This window comes from Sardina pilchardus, chromosome 4 (genome assembly GCF_963854185.1).
Source record: "Sardina pilchardus chromosome 4, fSarPil1.1, whole genome shotgun sequence".
Classification (NCBI taxonomy): Eukaryota; Metazoa; Chordata; class Actinopteri; order Clupeiformes; family Clupeidae; genus Sardina; species Sardina pilchardus.
In genome coordinates, this window is record NC_084997.1 from 17,932,013 (window position 1) to 17,958,678 (window position 26,666).

The 26,666-nt window shown below is 43.7% G+C and overlaps 2 protein-coding genes across 3 annotated transcripts in view; both read left to right on the top strand.

The window, feature by feature from the left end:
- Window positions 1-5,193: 5,193 nt before the first annotated feature.
- On the top strand, window positions 5,194-7,675 carry LOC134078453 (tubulin beta chain-like). The gene is made up of 4 exons (XM_062534404.1): window positions 5,194-5,267; window positions 5,487-5,595; window positions 6,094-6,204; window positions 6,612-7,675. The coding sequence occupies exons 1-4, from the start codon at window positions 5,211-5,213 to the stop codon at window positions 7,673-7,675; spliced, it is 1,341 nt and encodes a 446-aa protein (XP_062390388.1). The 5' UTR covers window positions 5,194-5,210.
- A 15,423-nt stretch (window positions 7,676-23,098) lies between these two features.
- Window positions 23,099-26,666, top strand: part of fhl2a (four and a half LIM domains 2a) — an 8,990-nt gene continuing 5,422 nt past the window's right edge. The window contains exon 1 of one of the 2 annotated variants that reach the window (XM_062534408.1): window positions 23,099-23,219. The gene's annotated coding sequence lies outside the window, so the exon portion shown is untranslated. Of the gene's footprint in view, window positions 23,220-26,536 lie in introns of those variants that run through there. The other variant, XM_062534407.1, reaches the window with a different exon arrangement.

The window sequence follows — 26,666 nt, forward strand, 5'->3', positions numbered from 1 at the left end:
TAAAACTGCAAAATAAGGCGGCAGTCTTTTCAGCCACTTCATACCATTACCCTCGCACAGAGTAGCTGTTATGGGTAAGATGGAGAGGCGGTAAGCAGAACTGTCAATTGATATAAATCAAAACCCTTTCAGCAATAAGTCTGCAAACACTCAAAGCAGTGCCACTAGCAATAGCCTCAAGGAGCCATATTACTGCAGTGTGCTGTGTGGTTATGACTCAACAATCCAGCCTCATTCCAAACATGAGGAACTACTCCAATTTTCTGCTCACAGAGGAGAATTGTACAAATGCAATTCTCCCCACTTGTGTTTGCTTGTGCTTACTCCAAATACTCTAGTAAGGTGACACTTTCATGGCAAACAAAGTCATAATTGTCTTTTATCTCTGGCATTGCGTAATTTGCCAATTAGGCAAGTATATGCACTTTTATTTCAGTATAGCCTATAGTGCAAGTGTATTGACTTGAGATTTGATTTGTCATTATTCTTCTTACCCTGACTCCAACCAAATTCCCCTTGAGCTGCCACAATGCCATTACTGTTAATGAGGACACAGACTTAAACTCAGAGTAGAAAATTCAATCAATTAGATAAGCTAGACGCCAATTACACTGACAGATTTAAGCAAGGAAAACAAAAACATACATCAGAGTTTAGAATTAGCCTTGTTTTCCTCTTCCTCGCCCACTCACAAGATACCCCATGTTGTATGCAGTTGAGTTTAATAGGCTACAAAGACTGCAGGTAATTGACTGATGGGACGGTTTTCTGCTCTTGGAGTCCCTGCATCTCTTATTGGGGTCAGGGTTAATTGTGGCACGCCAAATCAGACCAAAAATAGCCTCAGTGCACCCTTTCATGAGCTATTATTTCACAAGAGCATTATAGGACAGGACCGCTGGTGAGTCTAAGTGTAGGAAAAAGGACACTAGGACTCATGCATACAGCGCAGCATATTACACCAAGAGAAAAGTAGAAGAGAATATATTTGTTAAATCTTTAATTGTGGATAAGCATTAAGCATATAAACAGGTTCTGGCCTGACACAATATAACAGAATGGGGGTTTTAAAGCAAAAATATGCAAAGGTTTAGTGGAGAAAGGAGTTACACAGACTCATTCTCAGGTGTCAGACTCAGGTCATTAAACTTGTCTAATTTAGGTCTCAAGTGCTACAACTTTTCCCTCTTTAGTTTAGGGCAAGCAAACAGTGCGCCTCTGGAGCTGTCTCGGTAAACAAATAAAGCCCCAAAAGGATGCAGAGAGCACATTTGCACTCTGCTCACCGTGACCACAAGGTGAGAAATGACTGTCACCTTCTGGAGGGTGAAGTGGGATGATGGGCAGACAGAGAGAAAGTGGTAGGAGATCACTTCACTGCGTTGTTCTTCCAGAGAGTACCAGTGCCTGTTAAGTAGGGATGGGGTGGTACGTGCCTAGCCTGTTTGTAAGAAAGACAAGGCCGAGTGTGTCCAGCTCAGTTGTGGGACTGACCGTGACTTAGTAAGAATCTCTAACAGCCAGAACTTGCTGACAGATAGGCTGGGGGAAAAGGAGCATTGGAAATAGAGGCCTTTAAATATATTCTGATGTGTGTCATGGCCGATTGCAGGCTATTCTTTGGCAGATAGGAAATAAGACCAATAACCTAACTTATTATTGTCCACATATGTAAACACTACTGATGTTGATGATAAATGGTTTCCTTGTGAAATTACAAGGCAGGTAGAATCTTTTATGAATTTCATCATCCCTTGTATGTCAGTATACTGGATCTATGACTCCCCCTACTGACAATGTCCTGCAAACTCATCCTACTGTGATATGCTTGTCTTATGTACCTATGCTTTGTTTTCCATTTTCTTTAACATAAATTGATCCAGACACAAATTATACACTTATTAGCACAGTATGGAAATGATAGGTTGTTTACTAATGGCAAATATCGAACTGAGGTATGAACAGTGTTGTGTATGAAACATTTGCAATGTATGCTATTTTGTTTTTGTCCCTGTATATACTGTACAGACAGAGGCAGAAACAAAAACAGTAGAGAAATGGCTGCCGGTTAAAATGTGTAAAGTAAGAAGGGCAGGTAGGCATAACGCATTAAATAATACCAACATATAGACCACAAGAGGGCAGTACTCACATACATCATACCAACACAAGCACCTTTTCACATACAGTATCACTCTTAAATTGCTCTCTCTCTCTCTCTCTCTCCCTCTATCTCTCTCTCCCTCTTTCTCTCTCTCTCCTCTGTGTTATGTTTTATTCTGTTTTATACATGATTGCCATGAAACTAAAAGCCAATGACTATTCTCAGGAGGAACACATTGCAATTCAGATTTACCGGTACACCCTCAGATACTCTGGTTAGTGCAGTTTATACTCCTGCAGCTTATACTGTGGCAGGGTCACGTACATGTTTTTATCTGTAAAAATTATGTAACTGTGGTTGTAAGCCTAATTGTACCAGTTGTTGTTGTTGTTAAATTAAGCCCTTATGAATTATTGCTGGTCCCTCTTATCACAGGAAACTCTTACAGTATGCTGCAGGCAATTCTGAAATAAAAAAATCTGTGTGGTTATGATTCTTCTCAAATGGACCTTGGACTGACTCTCTAAAGTGCCACCTGCTCATTCAGAGTCGGTCGAAGAGAAGCCCTTCCTCCTCCCTATTATCAAAGAGGTCATATGGCATGTCTGAACCGGCGGGCATGTTGTGCCAATCAATATCTGCCTCTTTTCACCATAACGTATGGCACCACGACTCCAAGCGTTCGATCATAGGCCTATCAAAGACCCCCGCAGACAGTAAATTGGTCTGACCCAAGTTTGCTCTCAGGGCAAAAACCTGGGTAATCTCCACAGTTCTTCTAGTCAGCCAGATGGAGTCAAGCTGACACACTAGCCATCGGCTCTGGATGACGCCGAGCTAAACAACGGTGTCTGTTTCTGTTTCTGTGAGTCAAAAGAAATGGCAAGTTCAGTGCTATTTCTTTTACATATCAATTTACACAGAGCCATCATTAGATTTGGATACATTGGTGGTGATGGTGTACTGGCTAGCCTGAAAACTTGTATACCTGGCTTCCACCGTTGTGCCCTTGAGCAAGGCACTTAACCCTGAGATGCTCTGGGAGACAATGGCCCTTGTAATGTAATTAACATTATGTAGGTCGTTTTGGATAAAAGCATCTGTTAAATGTCAATGTAAATGTAATGTAATGTAATGTACACATTGTAATGTACATTGGGACTTTATAGTGACAGGCCTGCTGGTGGATATTCATGTGAACACCAACTCAAATAGACATTTGGTCCAACAATGCACCATTAAACCTGGTTTGGCTTGTCAAAAGACAAAAGCACCTGAACCTAGATGTGGTCAATTATTGAAGACCCCTGGCTGCTTGATAGTTCTGAAGTCAGCACCTTGTTAGTGCAACTTCCTGACTTATACATTTGAAAGGCTCTGTGGGTGATAAGTACCTACGGCAAGCCAAAGGCTCCAATCATCTGGACTCATGCTGAGTGCTGACATCTGTGATCTTCTATTCTAAACTCAAGATGACGGAAGTTGCCAGTCAATCAAATATTACCAGGTGCTTTTATGGTTTTAAAATGGAAAGTGTGTGTTTGTGTGTGTGTGTGTGTGTGTGTGTGTATACGAGCGAGTGTGCGTGTGTACGAGCGAGTGTGCATGTGTGTGTGTGTGTGTGTGAGTGTGTGTGTGTGTGTGCGTGCGTGCGTTTGTGTGTGTGTCGTGTGTGTGTGTGTATTTGTGTCCTTGTTCGTCCGTCCTTGAGGGCCCCATCTGTCCCATGGAAGTATTGCATGAGCTCATTGTAAACCATAACTCCTCCTGACAAAAGTCTCTTAGTGCAATTTGCTAAGGTTATAACCTACAAACATGCCTGGGTACACTGCTTGATACCGTCCTAATTGTTCTAAATACTGTATGATGCTGCAGCACATTTAACCTGCAATAAAGTAAAATGTGTTGCAGATCAAAGATTTGATTCAGCAGAAATGACTATATGGGTAATAAAGCTGAATCAAACTGGTTGCAACTGAATCTAAGAATAGAGCCCACATTTTTGGCAAATGTATTGACTTGATTTTCTAAAAAAAAAAAAAGAATTACTAGAACCCCAATAATTGTAGTATTTATGTTGAGTATGTGATAATATAGTATATCTTACAATTGATGTTCAACATTTAATATAATAATAATAATGAATCGGCAGGTGTACCTGCTGTTCACTGAACATTTCTAATGTCATCATCCCCGGCTACAAAATCAATGAATCCACCCCTGCCGGCAAGAGGAGAACAAAAGTATATTGGAAAAAATGAGGGCAGGTACCCTGCCTACTCTTCTTTTCCCGGGCTCGTGTTTGATGCCCGCCAACCTTACCATCAAAGGATAAGCAACTATCGCTTTGGACCTACAGTGGTGCTGAATAAGAATGGGCCTTAGGAAAAGGAAGGCATTTACAAAGATATCAGGGCTGTTTACTATGTTGGTGAGGTTGTCTAACAGGCACAACAATGCTTGATATTATTATGGGTGATGTGACAGTCAGGTTGTCAATATTTTTCCCGTTGATGTTCCGGAATATTGATGGTCTAAAATTCTGTATGGGATTCTATCAATAACTGCCAGGCAGCTTGTTAGGTCTTGTTAGCTTGGAGACTAAAATCTCCACAAAACTGCAAGCAACATAGGGGTTATCATTTTACATATTTTGATTTGTAGGCTACAACTAATTGACCGCTAACAAACAGCTAAATAGCAAAGCTAATAAATAAATAACAACAACAACAAAAATGAGTTAAACTAATTTTGTACAGAGGACATCATTTACACATTCGGCACTAGCATGTATAAATTAGAAGGTGATGCTGTCCAAGTTGAAGTAAACAACACCTGCACACACACACACACACACACACACACACACACACACACACACACACACACACACACATTCACGATTGACACTGACAACACCTGCTCCCCAAAAGCTGCAGAGGTTGGCCTTGTACCTCCTGGTGACTGTGGCCTCATATCTGCCCCTTAAAAGTGACGTCACTTTCTATGATGAAACTTGGGACTACAAAAAGGCCCAACCTGCCCTGTTTGACTCTACTCCTTCTGCAGATTCAGATGAGGAGGTGGACGTCCCACAAGTCAAACCATGCGAGAGATTGTCAACATTCAAGTTGGCCAGTGTGGCAATCAGATTGGAACCAAGGTAACGTAAAACTATTCTATTAACACTTCAGCCATTCTGAAAGTCTAGATTCTAGTACAGCGTAGATTCCACTGGTTTATCAGGACCATATTAAAATGTCCTTTCATTGCATCTTGTAGGCCTATCAAATGATATGAAGTGCTACACTCTTAGGTTGAGATTGCACAGAACATTTCTGTCATTGTTGTCTGGGCTGATTTTGTATTCGTTTGCTCTCAGTTCTGGGGCGAGATCATTGACGAGCATGGCATTGACCCGGCTGGGTACTACATGGGGGATTCATCTGTGCAGCTAGAAAGAGTCAATGTTTACTTCAGCGAGACCTCCGGTAAGTCTGTTTGCTGTTGCCGCTGACGAGGTAAAATGTAGTGCACACACAGGATACAATGTTGGTTCCATGCTTATTATTAAGTCATGAGATGTAGGAAGTACATTTTCAACATACTGAAGTACCCATTTAGAAATAAGGGGGATACGTGATTGATCCAATACTGATGAAAATGGTCATGGTCCTACCCACAGCAGTGTTACATAGTGAAATGCCAGCTGCATTCTGGATGCACATTTGCAATATTTAAGACTTCATTCAATTCATTCAAGGACATCCTCCTTTTTGCTAGTCAGTGTGGCGTCAAAAAGAGTTTGGAAGAACTAAAATCACGTTGCTCTATTCAGTAAAACAGTTGTTTTCGCATGCCTGATTTTGAAGTTGTCTGTGTAAGTTAACTTATAAAACAAGTAGTGTGTAAGCAACCCATTGTTGGCAGAAACTACAGTATGTTCAATGTATCGTGAAAAACTGAGATGTCTTAATTTATCTTGTCAGCCAACAAGTTTGTCCCCAGATCCATCATGGTGGACTTGGAGCCGGGTACCATGGACAGTGTCCGCTCTGGCCACCTTGGCAACCTTTTCAGTCCCGACAACTACATTTTTGGTGGGTGAATTACAGATTTCTCATCGTTATTGTTCATTGTACATCATCATTGCTCTTCACAGGTTAAATTATTAAACAAGACAAATCACCTGACTCAGAAGTAGCCACCTCAAAACAATCTTCATGTGATGTCCAGTTAAAAGGTCCCTCTTCTAAATATGAGGGAGAAGTGTATTGCATCATTTCAGAATGATGCAATACACAGAATAGTTAAAAATACATCATGAAGTGAAGTGAACTGGGTATATTGTAATGCATTCTCATTTGCAACTCTCACCTAATTCCTGATTGGTGGTGAAAAAATTGCAACATGTAACTTACAATGACCACCCATGACCATCTTATAACTATCCACAAGTGAGTGCTCCAAGTGAGTCACGCGTTCCATGATTGGTTTTGTCCTGTAGGTCAGAATGGAGCCGGCAACAACTGGGCCAAAGGCCACTACACGGAGGGCAGCGAGCTGATCGACGAGATCCTGGACACGGTGCGGCGGGAGAGCGAGGCCTGCGACTGGCTGCAGGGCTTCCAGCTGCTGCACTCGCTGGGCGGGGGCACGGGCTCGGGCCTGGGCAGCCTGCTCCTGGCCAAGGTGCGGGAGGAGTTCCCCGACCGCATGACGAGCACCTTCAGCGTGCTGCCCTCGCCCAAGGTGTCCGACACGGTGGTGGAGCCCTACAACGCCACGCTGTCCGTCCACCAGCTGCTGGAGCACGCCGACGCCTCCTTCTGCTTCGACAACGAGGCGCTGTACGACATCTGCTTCCGCACGCTCGCGCTGCCCTCCCCGACCTACGGCGACCTCAACCACCTGGTCTCGGCCACCATGAGCGGCGTGACCACCTGCCTGCGCTTCCCGGGGCAGCTCAACGCCGACCTGCGCAAGCTGGCGGTCAACATGGTGCCCTTCCCGCGGCTGCACTTCTTCGTGCCGGGCTTCGCGCCGCTGGCGGCGAGGGGCAGCGCCCGGTACCGCGCCCTGACCGTGTCCGAGCTGACCGGCGAGATGTTCGGCGCCGGGAACGCGATGGCGGCCTGCGACCCGGGCCGCGGCCGCTACCTGACCGTGGCGGCCATGTTCCGCGGCCGCTTGTCCATGAGGGAGGTGGACGAGCAGATGCTGAGCATGCAGCGCAAGCACAGCGGCCGCTTCGTGGACTGGCTGCCCAGCAACGTGACGGTGTCGGCCTGCGACGTGCCGCCGCGGGGCCTCGAGATGGCGTCCACCTTCGTGGGCAACAGCACGGCCATCCAGGAGATCTTCAGGCGCCTGGCGGCCCAGCACGCCGCCATGTTCCGGAGCAAGGCCTTCCTCCACTGGTACACCGGCGAGGGCATGGACGAGATGGAGTTCACCGAGGCGGAGAGCAACGTCAGCGACCTGGTGGCGGAGTACCAGGTGTGCCAGGACGCCTCTGCGCTTGAGGACGGTGAGCTGTTTGAGGAGGAGGAGGAAGAGCCAGACATGTAGAGAAAGAGCTTATTACTCTGGACACGGATCGGGCTCATTATTCTAGACATAGGTAGATATTTAGGCCTCTAGACCGTTGCTAAAGTGTGTGTCTTAAGAACACAAATGCAACTTTTTTTACTCTGTCTTGTTCGAGACATTTCTTCCATCTGTATTGCAAATATGATGGTCTGTGTGTGCTTAGGTCTTTATGTGTAAGCAAAGAAACCCAGCTCTGCAGCTATAGACTTCTCAACTAATTTATTGGCTTATTTATTGATTTATTTGTTCATCAATCTGAGAGTTGTAAGCTCCATGTATTTTGTTTTGGAACGACAAAGGTACCTGTGGAAAATGTTGTACTATAGCTAACCTATATGTTGGTCACGTTTTACTTCATAACCACTTTTTACATTAAAACTGTGTCTGTGCTAAGGGTCTAACCATGTTGCCTATCAGTCAATACCACCTAGATAAACATCATCTGTGAGTCATGTGAGTCTGCTCAGATGGAACACCTTGGCCATTACAGTAAGTAACCCTGGGCACTTTAGGCATCTTCATTTTTGATCGATGCCTTTGTCCAAAGCAATTTACAAAACATAAGTGCAAAAACAGGTTAGACTAATGAAAATCACCCCTGCATGACGACTCAATTATTAAATACATTCCCAGCATCGCAATGTAAGTGAGTATTTCTGGATCTTAAAGGCAGGTACAGTCTGGGAAGACCTCTGGGTCTCTTCCTGTTCCTGTCTCCTCCTCCTCAATATGATTTACTTTGACAACGCGGGGTTTGGTGATCACATGACACAGGTGTCCCAGAGGAGCACTGACATCACTCTTCAGATGCTGTATGTGTATGTGAACGGTTCAATTTATGTTCATTTTTGATAGATGCCTTTGTTCAAAGCAAGTTACAAAAGTTTACATGTGCAAAAAGAGGTAATCAATAAGAATAATCAAGTCAGAGATAAAGCATTTTACATAATATAACAAAATGTATATAAAGATATCAAATAGACCTAACAGATGACTATAGAAAAAAAAACAATTGTGAACAACAATTATATTTTACATTGTGAGGCTTGTAACAACTTTAGAACGATACACAACACATTTACAAGTAGCCTTTGTGTGAAACTTAAATAAGAAAAAAACAATGTTTCATAATAATTCCTAGCTTACCTGTTCCACCATGGCTAATGTGGTGTGTTTCTGAATCCAGAATTTACACGTAAAAGGTATATTTGGGATAATGACAGAAGTCATGTTTTGGGACTTACACAATCTGACCACTGGAGGTCTCTCCTGGCTCTCTCTCATTAGGCCAAACCGTGCCCTTTCGTCTTTCTAATTATGCTCTTGAGGCGTAATGTGCATCTGGGAAAACCCATAACAGACCTTTTTGCTTAATATAATAGCCAATATATTGACAGAAAATAGTCACAATCTGTCATTATTTCAAACCAAAAAAACCAACAACAACCAAATGAGCTAGCCCCAACTTAGACATCATTTACAGATATTCCTGCAAGTGTAATTGCACATACATGAAATCTGCACAAAGCACACTGCCACTAAAACAGAAAATGAACACAGTCCTAGTCTAAACTACTAGATTTTATTCCTCGGTGAGTGCACAGCACGTGAGCCACACATCAGCTGACTCTCCTGTGCAATGAGACTCTAAGCTCTCTTTGTTGGGACACTGCATCTTGCAAGGAATTATTATTATTGTACAAATGAGTTAATTTAGCTTTAGCTTTAGGGGAAATTATCAGGCATGTGCTGTCTGTCTGTGTGTGTGTGTGTGTGTGTGTGTGTGTGTGTGTGTGTGTGTGTGTGTGTGTGTGTGTGTGTGTGTGTGTGTGAGAGAGAGAGAGAGAGAGAGAGAGAGAGAGAGAGAGAGAGAGAGAGAGAGAGAGAGAGAGAGAGAGAGAGAGAGAGAGAGAGTGTGTGTGTGTGTGTGTGTGTATGTGTGTGCATGTGCACGTGCATGTGAATGTTGGCTTGTCTTGTATACACCATGGTGGGACATAGGCTATGTATGCATATACAATAACACTAACACACACACACACACACACACACACACACACACACACACACACACACACACACACAAAAACTACAACTACAGTACTTCAGTGAATTCCAATTCCAGAGAAAAGGACCCTTTAAATTAGGTTTATCTCCAAATGCAATTTTTCTAATTCAATAGGAATCCTGCTGTGGAATGCTCCATTGGCCGAGACCCCTTCAGAATGGGCCTGAGGAGACCGGAACAACAAGGCTGAATGTGTGACTTCATCAGATATGGAAATGGTACCCAGTCACAGAGGGGTTATCTTAAGCACTGGACAGAGATAGCGAAGGTTCATACAGCATATAAGGAAAAGATTGAAAGACTGTACTGTGTGTGTGTGCGTGCATATGCTTTCTTTTGCATCCTTGATATCCCTATAAGGAAAAGAGAAAAGACTGTACTGTGTGTGTGTGTGTGTGTGTGTGTGTGTGTGTGTGTGTGTGTGTGTGTCTGTGTCAGTCAGTCAGTCAGTCAGTGAATCTTAGCTCCAATCAATCTATAATTGGAAAGGAAACCTCGGGAAGCCCTGAGACGCTGGGGGCCTGATACTTGAGCCATTTAAAACATTAGCTGTGCTATTCCTGCGGAGAGACCGATATACATTCAGCCATTTTCCCTCTGTAGCCGGGGCAGCCTGGGAGGCCCTGCTCCTTGTCCTCACCCCCCACTTATCCGTAAGCTGAGCAGGACGGAGAGAGAGAGAGGAGCAAGTGTGGAGACGCCCGGGATGGCGTGAGATGTTTTCTTAAGTGACCCGTCCGATCTTTCCCATGACGCTCTGGTGTGACGCTCGGTCCTATAGATCACACACACAAAAACAAATAGAGAGATCGAATTAAAGACTCACACACACGCGCACACACACACACACACACACACACACACGCGCACGCACACACACACACAGACATACAGACACACACACACACACGTGCGCACATATGCACACACAGGGAATTAGTACATTGACAGTGTTGCTGTGAATATAGCACACCACAAACCGTAATCTCGTTGCCAAACCGTTGGCCATGAATCTGTGGGAAAGTGAAGCACTCACTGCATTAGTGGAGAGTAAATCAGGCTACTGACTTGGCTAGTGTAAAGACAGTCATGTCAGTGATATACAATCTGACACACTTCGTTACGTGGGAATTCCCTCAATCCATACTTACTATACACATGTCATGTGTTAAACCAGGTATACTGTACATCAAGGGATCCATTTGCTCATTGAGGACTTGGGACTTCCCCTTACAGTGGTTGTATGTGTTTTCCGACCAGAAAAATGAATGTTACTGTAATGAAAGTCTGGGCTCATTGAATTCAACATGAAATTTCAGAACCTTCAAATCTTGCGGAATGGAACCTTTTGTTAGAATGATCAAAAATGTACACCAAAGATCCTCGATTACTCCACTCCACTTCAACACAGCCATGAGCAACCGATATTGCAGGTCAGTCGAGGTCTAAACTTGACCACCAATTGTTGCATGTGGAGGTCAGTAAATCACATCATCTCACTTATATAACAATGGATAAATGGTAAATGTACTTTTTGAAAAGGAATGGAGACAACAATCTCAGCAACTACAGCTCACAATTGAATTTGTGTATTTGGATATTTCCCCTTTTACTGCATTTATAAAATTGAATCTTAATCGGTTTCATTTTTATTTTTTACAACAATTTACAAAAATCCCCTCTTTCATGTCGAAGTGAAAGCAGATCTCTACAAAGTAATGTTAATTAATTAAAAATATATAATGCAAAATGAGCATTGCATAAATACATTGAAATTCAGTCACAGATTTTCTATAGCATTGAGGTCTGGGCTTGGAGTTGGTCACTCCAGAACATTCACCTAATCAGACCAAAGAACCTTCTTCCATTTGACCTTGGAGTCTCCCATGTCTTTGAATGAACATTAGATGAGATTGTTGAGTTGAGAAGACCTTTGCCACTCAACCATAGAGCTTTGACTGGCGAAGAACGCAGGCAACAGTTGCTGTATGCAGAGCTTCTCCCGTCTCAGCTGCTGAAGCTTTTAACTCTGTGTAGGCTAAGTGCCTTGGTGACTTCCCCCGGCCCCATCAATAGCCTATTCTTTATGAACATCACTCCGTTTGTGGTGTCGTCCGCCTGCTCCAGGCAGATTTACGCATTTGCCATACTCCTTAAAGTTCCTCATGATGGAGTTCACTGAACTCCAGGGCATATTTAGTGCCTTGAATTGATGATTTCTCTGAATTGTTTGGAGTGTTCTTTTGTCTTCATCGTGGAGTGGTTTCAAGAAATACTGATGGACCATGCAGTGACCAGACCTCGACCAGACTCCTGTGTCCTTATGTTACTGTGCTCTACACTTTCACTGCACTCAGGTGATCTCTATTTCACTAGGCTACTAGCAACAATTACATAGACTGCTATTGATTTAAGTGAATACTGTATGCAACCGCTTATTTTGCATGCTCCATTTTGAATGAATTAACATTCATTTGTAGAAATCTGCTTTCATGAAAGGACATATCCAGGCATTTACTGTAATAAGTTTTATAGGCACTCTAAATCGTCATATCATGAACGACAAGGACATACTACTTACAATAACTTAAAAAAATGTGCCACACTATTATTTTGACTTAATTTTGACTCATTTGATTTTAAAACGGGAGTAAGGATGTTTATATAGGGCACGTGCCTATTGATGCAGTTGCACAACAGCATGGGTACATTTGAGGATAGGAGGTACACAAAGACAGCTCCATTCCAAGAAAATCTTGGATCATTCAAGGCAATTAACTAGGTTAGTCAAATCAAGGAAACCTACTTGGAACTGAAGTGTAAGTCAATTCAGTTATTTAGACGGAGATGCTTAGAGTGGACAGAGGTTTCATTTAGAGTCCATCAGACACTGTGGTGTCCGGAGATTCCCTCTGAATTTGGACACGGAGGAATGGCACCAGTGCCGTAATTCTGAGGACAACGTTTGCTAGTGTCCTGTATGGATGGACCAACGTAAACAAGCAAATGAAAAACACCTGCAGCAGTGAATCTGTAGCATCATGAAATTTTTTACACTGTAAAAAAAAAAAGATTTTTGCATGCTCAAAATAGCGCCGTGAAGTCATCATGCTGCTTTGGCTGAGTTAAGTTGTTTTTACAAGTTGTGTATCCACCTCTCTGTCAAAATAGAACATTTTAATCTACTTTTTGCTTGTGTGAGGATGCCTTCTACATCAAGGCAAGGTTATTTATATGTCATACACATAAGTAGTTCAATGTGCTTTAACAAAAGTGAATAAAAAAGTATAAAATGACATTTCCTCTGTTAACATGTCACTAATGATCTGTCAACTCTACTCCTAGTCAATTTGAACAAACAGATAGAATAGTCATAGACTGGATACAGTGGATTCTCAGAGTGTTTGCCTTTTGCTGACATATATAAAACCCTTCAGGTGCCATGAAAAGACATTTTGATAAACCAAAACTGAAACTTTTACTTGATAAAAAAGTGTTATCAGCCTCTTGACCATTAGTTTTTCTTATCTCAAGTCATTCAGGACCATTAACAGCTCATGTCATGACCAAACTGTCTACTTAACATAACTGGTCAGCAATAATCTGATAAGGACCCATCAACTACCCACAACTGTATCTGCAATCACTAGTTTGTTGTGATGATTGGCCTAAAGCATACGAACAGACACACTAACACACTAACTGCACATGTAATAAGTAACCAGTGGTCGGGGGGATGACACCGATGTCACGCTTCCTTATTCCTTAAACAGCCTTGAACAACCTTAACAAACAGCATCAGGCATCGTCTTCAGGAAATACAGTGCTTTATGCGCCTCCTCTACAGATATCATTAGAAAGATGAATGTACGAATGTGTGACTACCGATCTTAACTTACAGATCTGTTTTTCTCAATCTTAGCAGAATGTCTACAATAGAAAATAGATATAATGAGGAAATTCTGTCTTGTTGGACCCCCCTACTCAAAACACAGAATAAGTTAAAGGAATTTTGCCCAGCCAACCTCCCCCCATTCTCTCTCTCTCTCTCACACACACACACACACACACACACACACACACACACAACACACACACACACACACACACACACACACACACACACACACACACACCTCAAAAAACGGTATGGTAGCATGTTGGCATGGTGACAGTGGTAGCAAGTCGAAGCCTCTCTCCATGGCTGCCTGCTTGTCAGTATCTTAATCATGGACATGAATTCCTCTGGATGAATGTATGTGCAGGGGTGGCATAGAGCAGGTGGAGGGCAAAGGGGTACCCAACCCCTCCAGGTCTCTGGCCAGTGTCCCAGTTTAGCTGGATAAACACTGGCAGTGACAGAATGAGCGGTCTCCTCTTCACCCTCAGGGGAAAAAGGTCAGATTGGCAGATGGTTAAGCATGCTTGTGATGAGTGCTGATGATCCTATAGAGATGGATGGAGCCTGGAGCCTGTCTGCATCTCAGGGCAAGAATGCACCTTCATATGCTGTAGGTCTCATCTGTGTTAAAACGCTCCTTGCTTGCTATTGCAAAGAAGCCATAATATCCTTATCCAGTGGTCATGCAGCCAGAACAAAGCTTAAGAGGCTGGTCTGTTTTTCTGACATTTGTGAGCCACTATCATAACTGTTTTTTTTTAATCTAAATGTAGCATGTTAAGATCCGTTGCATGATAATCCCTTCTGCGTGACCAACCATCTCTTTGGCCCAATCCTCCCTGCGACAGCGGATCTGTCATCTATACGCCATATGGAAAATATAGAACCTTCCAGAAGCCGCTTTCCCCCCTCCCCACCTTCCCCTCCCCAGAGACTATAGGGTACCTGGAGCTCCTAGCTGTGACACCCGAAATAAACCTGGTGTGCGATGCCACAACCACGCTGGCGATATCCTCAGGGATTGGGCTGGCAGGGCCACTGTGCTGTTCTGAGTGACTCAGGCGTTTGTTCTGGTCAGAGCTGTTGACAGACGGCTTGAGGCCTGACCCATGTCATTCTCAGGACAATGAGAGACAAAGAGATATGCAGACATGCACTCACTGTATGTCACAGGTGTTATTAATTCATGTCAGACACACTCTTCTTCTGGTCCAACCCTGACTACTGGTTGGTATGGGTTTTTTTCTTTTTTTTTTAACCCTTTAGGTGCCAGAGGTTTTTTCTTTTCTTTTTCTTTACATGTAACTTAAAAGTGATGAGATAGAGACTTTCTGTAAATTAGAGAAATATTCTTAATATTCGTCATATTCTGTTTGATGAACTAAGTGAATTTAATGTAAATTTACCCAATCTATCAATTAAAACAATTTCAACATAACATAAATCTAAACACTATGTGAGGTGATAAGAGTAGACCTTTTTTTCGTAGGTATCCTGTGATGCAAAACATTTTAATTTATCACAAAAAAATATATAACACCATGATGCCTTTCTTCCATAAAAAGACATATTTAGCATCAAGTCCACTAACGACTGAAGAGAGGACATGCTTTTCTGCACAGGTTCCTGTTGACTGTTGCACTTTTTGTTTCATGGGCATAAATGCTGAATGAGCTTCACACTTTGTGGAGTCAACAAACTTCTTTCATGTATAAATGCAATTCTATCTACATAAGGGATGTCATAAGTAAGTCACACTTGGCGTCCAATGGCTCGCATTACCAAAGGTTTATGCTAATGACATTAAAATGTTCACGTAAGAGTGAATGGAACCATTGGATGAGTTCTTCCTCTGCTTGTTAGAAAAGTCCCACTGACTCATGGGGGGAACCATGAGGTGCGTCAGTTTGAAATCACTGAGGAATGAAGGTGGACGGTTCAGGTAAGGCCATGCTAACAATTTAGAATGCTGCAAAGGCAATTAGAAAGAAGCTACGCTATGGCCTTTGAAGTTTGTTGTTTTATAATTCAATATACCTTGATTTTCAAAAAGGCAGTAAGTGCAGTCATTCAGTGGATCCACAACAAAGTTTTTGACTGCATTTGCACACAAATTCAATTTACACCTGTGCGCAACATAATGAGCCTCTTAAAATGTCTCTGTGTTGTCCTGTTCAGAACATCTTTAGGGAAGAAATGTAGGTTTGTAGGCTTGTGAATGTGTACATTGTGAGGAAAGTGGCGGAGCCATAATGTGAGACCAAATTAACCTCTTGCCTTACCATACAGATCATATTACATTAGCATACCGTTTTTAGCCTAAATCAGTTACTGAAAAACAAAAAGGAACCTACTGTTAATGGGCTTAGCTGTGGATAGCTGTTTGAGGTGATCAGGAAAACCTTTGTGTGTTTTTGATACTTGTGAGGAACAGCTCTGAAACACCTCTGAAATGGAAATTTAGTTTTGCTAATCTATTGGATAATTAAGAGGTAAAGGTAAAGAAGAGGGATCAAGGGAATAGGATCACATGACTTTTTGAGTCAGTTCTTAGAGCGAACTCCTCTTTTTTATATGGAGACCCACACAAGATACCTCTGAAGCTGACTGTGTGTCCAAATGGACAGGTTGAGATGTGTGTGTGTGTGTGTGTGTGTGTGTGTGTGTGTGTGTGTGTGTGTGTGTGTGTGTGTGTGTGTGTGTGTGTGTGTGCATGTGTGTGTGTGTGTGTGTGTGTGTGTGTGTGTGTGTGTGTGTGTGTGTGTGTGTGTGTGTGTGTGCGCGCGTGTGTGTCTGTGTCTGTGTCTGTGTCTGTGTGTGTGTGTGTGTGTGTGTGTGTGTGTGTGTGTGTGTGTGTGTGTGAAGCAGGGAGTTGGTAATCTCTTCCCATCAGTCAGGGTGGCCAGAGTCAGCGTGATTGGGCCAGCAGAATGATTGGTGGAGTACAGCTGACGACAGCTATGTGGAGGGCTATGCAGCTCTCTCGGGATTAGTCCGTGGAAGTCGGGTGTTTCTCTACCTCGGCCGCTTTTGGTGGGGAGACGGCAAACCCCCTCGGGGAACCTTGAGGGCCATTCGTTAATCAACCGACTCATTTGAGTTCTGCCCCTGCTGACAGACACGGTCACACCGAGGTCTCCAATGCTCATCCATGTAGCATCTGACCGTGCCAATGCATCCATCCTTTGGGAGTATCACTCAGAAGTTGATGATCCAGCTCTCCCTCAGTTAGCCAAACGTGATGTCCCTCTCTCATGCCAAGTGAAGGACACACATCTCACACAGATAAGAAAAGCTAACAACAAATAGCCTGGTGCATTGTGATACACTTCAGAGCATTCACTGCAGCTGACAACTCATCACTACAATATGTGCATGGAGGTTTTAACCAGGGAATGAACTGTGTGTAAACTGACCAGCACCCTGAAACCCAGATCCTAGCACTTTACCTGAGCAACAGATGCACATATGAATCATCTCCAATAACCTACTAAAGGGCATTATACAATAGACACACCATTTGTCCACGGCAAACCAAACCTGAATATTCAAAGGACAAGTAATGGTCTGTAGTCTGAGAATTCTTTGAAGGTGTCAACTCCTGCCAGGGTTTATAGCACGTGGTGCAGATCACGATGTGCACTGAGAACATTATGGGAGCAATCCTGGACGAGTGGCTGAATCGCTCCTCTTTAAACCCTGGGACTGTCCCAAGAGCTTGATGCTTTTAGGTGTAAACACTTAAGAAATAAGTACAAGTTAGGCCTGGCCGTAGCCCAAAAGCTTTCTCAGAAGAGACCGTTCTTCAGGAGACCTAATTTGAACCCTTAATGTGTACTTACTCTCACATCTCAAAACAGTTATATCAAAGAGTTTTTTTGGGAAATTTTTGGATAGCAGTGCATCCCTCTATCACACAGTTGTTCAGTGTTCTAATTTGTGGGAACTTGTTAAACCGTTTTTCTTCAACCTACTTTGTCAATGCCCCACTGTTATCCAATGGAGCTACTTTGAGGTGCCAATCATTACGTTTAAAGTACAAAAGAAAGGAAATATCGCAATGACTGGACTTCACTTGAACACTGCACGGACTGAGATTGCCTGTTGCTTGTTGAGATTGCCTGCTGTAGTGACCTGACTCTTTGACATGGCAGTATTTATGGCTGTGTTAAGCACATGGGCTTTAGAGGGGAGAGGGGGCACCCCTGCATAGGGTGTTTGGCAGACTTGGACCAACCCAAGAGCCAGAACAACACATAACATAGGAGACAAGAGGATGGAGGAAGTTAACCATCACTGATTTTGCCTATACTACTCTTCTCTACTGAACTGGCATGTTATTGCATTTGCAGATTAACTTCATTTAGGAGCCCATTTTCAAATACTACCAAATTGAGATTCACGGACATACAGGACTGTAATCTCTTGTCTTTTTCAGTGTGTGTGTTTGTGTGTGCGTATGAAGTGCAGCAGCCAAGATGGAGTACCGAAGGTGTACTAGTTGGTGCCATGCCACACTGCAATTTTGTAGAACAGTCTTGAAGTTACAGTATATTGGAAGAGCCAGAGGTGCAGCAGACCACAGCTGTTTTCTACCATATACAGTACTTGGTGCTGCAACTGAATTCCTACATCTTCTTCATCTGACATGGCGGCATTGTGGTCCATCTGGCTGCTTGTCATTCAGGTTGTCTTAACCTTCGGTTTGTCTGCCAGAGATGTACAATGAGTAATTTAACTACTCTCTCCTCTTCAACTCTTTTCCTCTCTGCGTGTGTGTGCGTGTGTGCGTGTGTGTGTGTTTCTGTGTGCGTGTTTCTGTGTGTGCGTGTGTGTGTGCATGTGTGTGTGCGTGCATGTGTGCGAGTGTGCGTGTGTGTGTGTGTGTGTGTGTGTGTTTCTGTGTGCGCGTTTCTGTGTGTGTGTGTGTGTGTGTGTACGTGCATGCGTGCGTGCGTGAGTGTGGATGTTCAGTTCTGGGTTTTGTAATGTTACCTCCTGAGTTAGTAAGCCTTTGTAAATCCTAGGGTGGAATGAGAAGCTATGAATAGACCCATCAGTACTGGAGCGTGGACTGGGGGAGGTAAGGGGACTTAAGCAGGGGTTTGCAAATGCAATATGCCAAAATGGCAGTACCTATTTTTCCTCAAAGCTGTGTGTGTGTGGGCATGTGTGTGTGTGTGTGTGTGAGAGAGAGAGAAAGAGAGAGAGAGACAGAGAGATAGAGAGAGAGAGACAGAGAGAGATAGAGAGAGAGAGAGGCAGTTAGGCAGGACGGCAAATGCATAATGAAAGAAGGTAAGAAAAAAGGCAGACACCAGAAATAACATTTCAAATAAAGACTGCAAAGTAATGGCAGCTGTCCCTGTTATTGTGTTACGGAGTCGTTCTCTATGATGAGCGGGGCGATAGAGGTGTTTCAGGTGACTGAGTGAAGAATCACCAGAAAAGAGAGGGGGCTTCTTGGAAAAAAAAACGAAACACAAACAACACAAAAGAGTGAACATCATCTGACTTCAATTTCCTGGCCTTCTCTATCCCGGAGAGGAGAAGCCAGGCTGACAGACACACGGGAGGGGGAGGTAGAGAGAGAATGAGTGAGAGAGAGAGAGGGGGGGCGGAGAGAGGGGAGAGGGAGAGATGGAGAAAGAGAGCGAGGGGGGCATAAGAGAGAGAGAAAGAGAAAGATAGGGAAAACAGAGAGAGGGGACTGCTAATGCAGAGCAGCGAGCTTCTCCCTGAATGACCTCTCTGGGCTTCATAGAGATTAGTCCGCACGATGTGTCATACTGCAGGCCGCGTTGGGATGGATCCTCAAATTAAGTAATCCATGATAGGCTGCTAATTTGATCTCACAAGTTTATGATGTGTTTCTCTCGCACCTGGATGTGTTTTCACTCCTCAGCCTCTCTCTCTCTCTCAGTCAAAACAACATGGCCACGGTTTAAAATAGGGATGAAATTTGGTTTGGATATTATCATTCACGGATGCAGTTGGTTTCAAATGATGTTTCTCGCTCAGAAATGCCGGTTCAATAGAATTATTCAGAGCCTGAAGTTAGTCAAGGTCATAGGATCACTAAAATTGAAAGCATAAAGTATGGTGCTTCTTCATTAGAAGTATGTATAGCTGTTTTGTTCTTTGTAACTCATTGCACCTGACTATGATAGGTATGTTTCTGTGCAGCGTCAACACTGTAACACACAAGGCAAGGCAAGGCAAGGCAATTTATTTATATAGCACATTTCATACACAAGTGCAATTCAAAGTGCTTCACACAGATATACACAAATATATAATCACTCAGTCAATATAATGGTCATTAAAATTAACCATAAAACCAGGTGTAAAACAATTCAAATAAAATATAAAATAAGTAAAATAGTTAAAAAAGGTAAAAAATAGTTAAAAAATAAAATAAAACATAAAAATAGCAAAAAGCATAAGAACATAAAATAAAATGTAAAAATGGAAATAAGAATGAATAAAAGTAAATAAAAGCATAAAAACGTAAAATAAAGTGTAAAAATAGAAATAAGAATAAATCAAAGTAAATAAAAGCCATTAAAAGCCATTGTGAGTTAACAGAAAGCATCTGAAAAAAGTTCGGTCTTAAGTCTTGTTTTAAAACAACAGAGTGTTGGGGCTTTCTGGATGCTTTCAGGAAGTTGGTTCCAGAGGTGAGCAGCATAGTAGCTGAGTGCTGCTTCACCATGTTTAGTACTCACAATGGGTTTGTTTAAAATTAACTTTTGTTGTGATCTGAGTGATCTGGGTGGTATATATTGCTGAAACATGTCTATTAGATACCTTGGCCCTATCCCATTAAGTGATTTAAAAACCAGCAGTAATGCCTTAAAATCAATCCTATAACTCACTGGGAGCCAATGGAGTGATTTTAAAATAGGGGTTATGTGCTCTGTTCGTTTTGTTTTTGTAAGTATTCTTGCTGCTGCATTTTGTATCATTTGGAGCTGTTTGAGGGTCTTTTTTGGGAGACCCGTGAACAGCCCATTGCAGTAATCAACCCTACTAGAAATAAAAGCATGAACTAATTTTTCAAGGTCGTCTTTGGACATAAAACCCCTAAGCTTGGCAATATTTTTAAGATGGTAAAATGCAGACTTGGTAATTGCTTTCATGTGGCTGTTAAAATTTAAATCACTGTCTATCAGAACACCTAGATTCCTAACCATATCCTTTGTATTCATTTTCTTATTTTCTAGGATGGTGGCAATCTTATACCTTTCCTCTTTTTTGCCAAAGATTATTATTTCAGTTTTGTCTTTGTTTAACACAAAGATATTGGGGACAAAATAAGTCACATGATTGCCTCATGTGATACTAAAGAAAACAAAAAAACATTTACATTGCATTTCAATTTGCCACACACCTTGTATCATCACATGACCACATACACCCACATGGGTGAATAGCCTCAGTAAAATTCACTTACAGTTAATTTAGAGTGTATTTAAAAGTATGTGAGGTAATAACCCACCTTAGTCTGTGAGTTAGTTATTCTAGTGCAAATGAGCAAATGAGAGTATTCTTCAGACACACAGTGCTGTGAAAATTGATACAGAAATTGATGCAAAAAAATACAGAGCAAAAAGAGAATCAGTAACGTCACCTTTAGAACGTCACATCGCATGTAAGAATAGCCTCCATTTGACATGTCAGTTAGCAGGCTTGGTGGTTATGTAACGCCACCATCCCACCTACCCACACACACACACATCCACACACATACTGTACACACACACACACACACATCCACACGTTGACACCTCATCATATACGCAAGCACGGCGCTACAGTTCAAACGGAGCGCTCTCACGTCAGTGCTACGACACATCCTACTCTGGACGCGGGCCAACGAGCCGATCCGATCCGCGCCGCGCGACACGACAAGGCCCGAGATAAAGACAGGAGCAAGTAGTGGAAAGGGTGGAGGTAGAGAGCTCGGAGTGGGAGTGGGGTTTTGGGAGAGGGGTGTGTGTGTGTGTGTGTTGGGGGGGGGGGGGGGGTGAGGAGGTGTAAGCAAAGGAGCCAATGGGTTCCAGGAAACATTGCACACAGTTATCGTCACCACGTCTGCACAGCATCAATCACACAATTCCACCGGGAGGGAGAGCGAGGGATAGAGTCGGGGACAGGGAGGGACGGAGATACTGAGGGATGGAGAGAAGGGGGGGACCAAGAAATCTCTGAAAGGTCGCGCCCTTCTGACATTTCACCTGGGGCACATTTTCCACTCTGGGCTTCATCTCCGTAGACTAGGCCACCACGGCTGTAACAGGTTGGGTTGCCCCTGGAGATGGCTGGCATGGAAACCATGTGGTTAAAAAAAGCTGAGGCTTTTTCCGGCCACACTTAAGAGGAAGACAAAAGGAAAATGCACTTCTCCACACCATTCTCTTTCTAAAAATAGCTCCCCAATCACGTATACAAAGATGACAAGTTATGTAACGGCTTTTTTTTTTTTGTCACTTGGCAGCTATAGGGAATGTGAGGATCAGCTCAAATCTTGGAGAGCAGCTCAATCACAGTAGTGGCTGTGTTTTGTTTAGATGGCGTCCAAAAGAGCGTTCGGCTATAAAGGGAAGGACCATGAATCTCAATTCCAATCCGGACACCCGGATGTTTGTTTTTCCTTCCAGTAAGTTGTCCGTAAGTTAAAGGAGAGAGGGGATGAGATGAGGGGGGAGGCAGGCAAGATGAGAACAGTGGATCAGATGAAATGTGGTTTGATTGGGGGGGGATGTCGCACGCTTCCAAATATTTCCCAGAATTCACGCTGACCACTCATACCCATAGTTAGTGCCATTGGTTTGGAAAATGCCCCACCGACCACCCCCACACCTCCACACCCACTCCATGGACATTGTTAGAGATGGATTTCTTCATATTCACACCTTACTGAGACCGCATCCTACACTGGCTGAGTGAGCGCTAGAGATGTGAAGAGAGACGTGAATGTGTGTGTGTGCGTGTGTGTGTGTGTGTGTGTGTGTGTGTGTGTGTGTGTGTGTGTGTCTGGTTATTCACACAAGCAGTATCTCCACAGTTTAGTGTGAGACTGCAACAGCTTTCTCAGGGAGTTTGTTCTCCTATGTTTCCAAGCACAAACAACAATATGACACCTTAAAAGGACAACCACATGTAAGTGTGTGTGTGTGTGTGTGTGTGTGTGTGTGTGTGTGTGTGAGTGAGTGAGAGAGAGAGAGAAAGAAAGAGAGAGAAAGAGAGTGTGTGTGTGTGTGTGTTAGTGTGTGAAGGTGCATACTTGCACATTTGTGTGCATGTGTGTGTGTGTGTGTGTGTGTGCTGCTGCTTTTTTATCTCTTGTGTCTGACAGTGGTGGCGCTGTGGGTTGTATTTATAGAGCATCTAGATAAAGAGTGCCTGTCCTAAGCCCCACCACCTCTCAATTAGCTGCGTTCCATAGGTGGAGTAAGCCAATAAGAACAGACGGAATCCCGGGCCCCGCAGCAGCCTCCGCTCACTCCACAGAGACCCCATCACCGGACACACACTCCGCACCGCCAGAGGTAAGAACACAGCCAGAACAGGCATTAGGCCACTTTCCATTAATTTTGCATTGCGAATGTTAGTTAACATGCTGTGGTTACCAACAATGACTGGACACGAGATGCCAATGCTTATCTGTGTCAGTTGGAGTAGTTGTTATGTTATGCCTCCAGTGATAGACTAAATGCATGGAATAATGCAATGCAAAATGCAAAGGAGATGGAATTGAAGGTGAAGTTAAAAAGACAGTTGATTCCATAACAGTATTGATTCCATATGTTGGTAGTGATGCAGCATAGAATATTGAATGTGTCAAATCTACAGCAATAGTCATAATCTAATGGTTTTGGTATTCTCCAGCAAGATTACTTACCTGTTATCAGGAACATTAACAGCTATTTACTTTCGGGTCGCTTCCCAATGTGGCATCCTATTCATTTTCCATCACCCCTCTCTCACTCTCTCTCTCTCTCTCTCTCTCTCTCTCTCTCTATCACACACACACACACACACACACACACACACACACACACTGTCTCTCTCATTCTCTCTCTCATGCACACACACACACACACACACACACTGTCTCTCACATTCTCTCTCTCTCTGTCTCTCTCACACACACATACACACTGACTGTCTTTGTCTGTTATCCTTAGCATGTGCCATCTTTTTACTGCCAAAAGTCCTCCATTAGCCATTTGCACCAAAGATGTTCCTTTGGAATCCTTTGGTCTAGCATTATCCCTCTCCATCTTCCTCTCTGCCTCTCTCAAGCATTGAGAGGGAGCTCTGTGGTTTCCCATATGACTTAAATCTAATAAAGGAAAGGGGAAAACTGAGTAAAAATGATCACAGCCCTAAATCAATAGGCAGGCGCTCGTCTTTATTCGTATTTGCAGTACAAGGTCCTGTCATGCTTGCCTTTTCTTTTCATAAATGTTAGGCCTATAACTATGCAATTATTGCTTGTACCCCAATGCATTTTATTTTAAAGAAAGATGTCAACGGGTGGTAGGCCCCCATACCAAACGTGGTGTTTAGATTAGTTACCTTGCAGCACACTACAGGAGAGGACTTGACAATCATAAAATGTGTCCTCAGTCGGACTGAATGGGCGGCGTAGCCAATGCAACACTGACTCCCATAGTCCCATAGCTAATCTATGTCCATCCGCTAGCATAGCATGTGGTGTGAATTTAAACACGCACCTGTCTGTCCTGTCGCATGTGCAGTCTGCTTCCCCTGGGTGGTCAGGAGGTTCTAAAGAGTGTGAAATGTAGCACGGGGCACAGGCATTTCACTGAAAGAAGAGACCGGTGCGGGGTGGCGGTGGCGCGCTCCGGCAGTACGGACCTCTCCACAGAGCACCTCTAAAAGCATTCCTGCCCACCAACCCACCGACCACGGAACAACCGGCAGCTCGTCTCGGCAAATGATGGAAATTAGAGAATGACAGATGATCGGGGTGCTGGGGTGTGTACAACTTACACATTGGGACCCGCGATGGGCTGATGTTAGGCGGATGGCTAAGGGGAGGCATTTCCTTAGGCTCTTTCCCAGTCTAATTAATAAAATCAGCGAGAATGAATGAGATTAGTTCGGCATGGTGAAGGGAAACTATTCTCATCCACAGGTTCTAAAATAGCGCCAAACTACCTTTTTCTGCGCTTACGCAATGAACTAATCTTATTGTATTGTGGCTTTTATTACACGCACTTGTCTGATTAAGGAAATGTGACCACAGCTGATTCTCTTCAAGCAGTGGAATCCTGCACTGTATAGCATCAGTATGGTGTAGGCTGAAGATAGACGAGGGAGCAGTTAACCTCTTATAGGTGTGGCCTTGTTAAAGCGAAAGCACAAGACGAGTAAAGGAGGCATGTCGAATCAGAATGTCCTCATATTGCCTGTTTTTGACAATGCTCCTTATCTAATTACACATATTAGATCAGATGAAATGAATGATATTTAGAGGTAAGAAATAACAGGGATCGTGTGACCCTTTAAAAAAAAAAAAAAAAAAAAAAAGACAATCAACTTTATTCGCTTCCATGAATCTCATTTATACAACACTTGGTCACACCCAAGGACAACCAGCCTGGAAATAAACTGGCCTTAATAATGTGATATTGTGGGTGTCCCTAACTCTCCTGAGTGCGAGGGGCCTGGTGTCCACTACTGATGCGATGGCCACTTGCGGAGATTAATCGCAGCTGCTCGTCCTTCCCTTCTCTTCCCTTTTGTGGACGGACCTCACCTCGCCAGGCCCAGAATACTCTCTGGATGGACGGGCCATTAGGGGGGGGGGGTACCCCTTTACCCACGGCCTGGCTGCCTGAGACCGGGCTTAAGGGGAGGCAGGGAGAGAATGAGGGGGGTAATCTTCCCGAAAATGCTTCAGCGCTGATGGGCCCTGTAGTCGGGCGAGTTCAAAAGGCTCGCGGGCCTCCACTGGATGAGTCCTCGTCCTGGCAACAGCTGCCTCCCTCTTTTCCTTAAAGCTCTCCCCCCGCCGCTGGTTTCAAAATAGTTTGCAGTTGCGATGGTGGTTTGGTTGGGTCTGCCACTCTTTATTTTGGGAGCGAGATGAATCCAGGTTTAATCCGCTGATGCTGGAGAGAGGGGGATAGGGAAAGAGAGAGAGAGAGAGAGAGAGAAAGAGGAGAAGAAAGAGCAGCAGTGGAGAGGGATGGGGAGGAATGAAAGTGGAGCACGCTAGATTGTATATCATCTCTGGCACTCTGCACTTCATTTTCTGAATGTTAACAAATTGAAGTCGGTGGCGCTCGGCTGTCACCTCTGCTCTTTAAGAATCATGGGCTGCGAATGGTGGCAGACAAACAGCTTTCCTACGAGATTTATAGAGAACACACAGGAGGAGACAGTGTTGATGGGCAGGAATACACAAGGACAGGGTGAAGATAAGGGCTCTGAAAACCACCAGAGATAGTAAAGGACAGAGATGTCTAGTTTAGAACAACCAAGAGCCATTGATTAGTGACAGAATGGAAGAAGACTGCAATTAGTTGCCTTTATACGAAACTAGAGCCAGAGTTAGAGTTAGATAGATAGTAAAAGTATTATGCAAATTGAGAGTTTCATTCAGGCGAAGAAGGAGTGAGGGAGGGAGGGGGGCGTGAAAAGGTATGAAAAGACAAGGAGACAAAGTATGAGAAAGGGAAGTAAAGGAATTCCAGAGAGTGAGCATTCTCCCACTTTTCAGGCATTTGATTCCTTATATGGTCAAACTTTGGAAAGGGGGATTCTTACGGCGGCGGCGGTGGTGCTGCCTCCACAGTGAGCAGTCAGCGGGAGACAGCAGAGGAAACAGAAGCGACTGCGTGAGTGACGGAGTTAGAGCCCGAGATAGAGAGAGAGGAGGAGGAGAGAGCGAGAGAGAGGGAGAGAGAGACAGAGAGGAGAGGAGGAGAGAGGCAGAGTGGAGAAGGAGCAGTTCAGCCGTG

What these genes read in the sequence shown, in the direction of transcription:
- LOC134078453 (XM_062534404.1), top strand. Translation starts at nt 5,211, where the DNA reads ATGCGAGAGATTGTCAACATTCAAGTTGGCCAGTGTGGCAATCAGATT. An exon ending in GCAATCAGATTGGAACCAAG is followed by an intron (nt 5,268 to 5,486) that starts GTAACGTAAAAC and finishes GTTTGCTCTCAG; the next exon opens with TTCTGGGGCGAGATCATTGA. An exon ending in TTACTTCAGCGAGACCTCCG is followed by an intron (nt 5,596 to 6,093) that starts GTAAGTCTGTTT and finishes TTATCTTGTCAG; the next exon opens with CCAACAAGTTTGTCCCCAGA.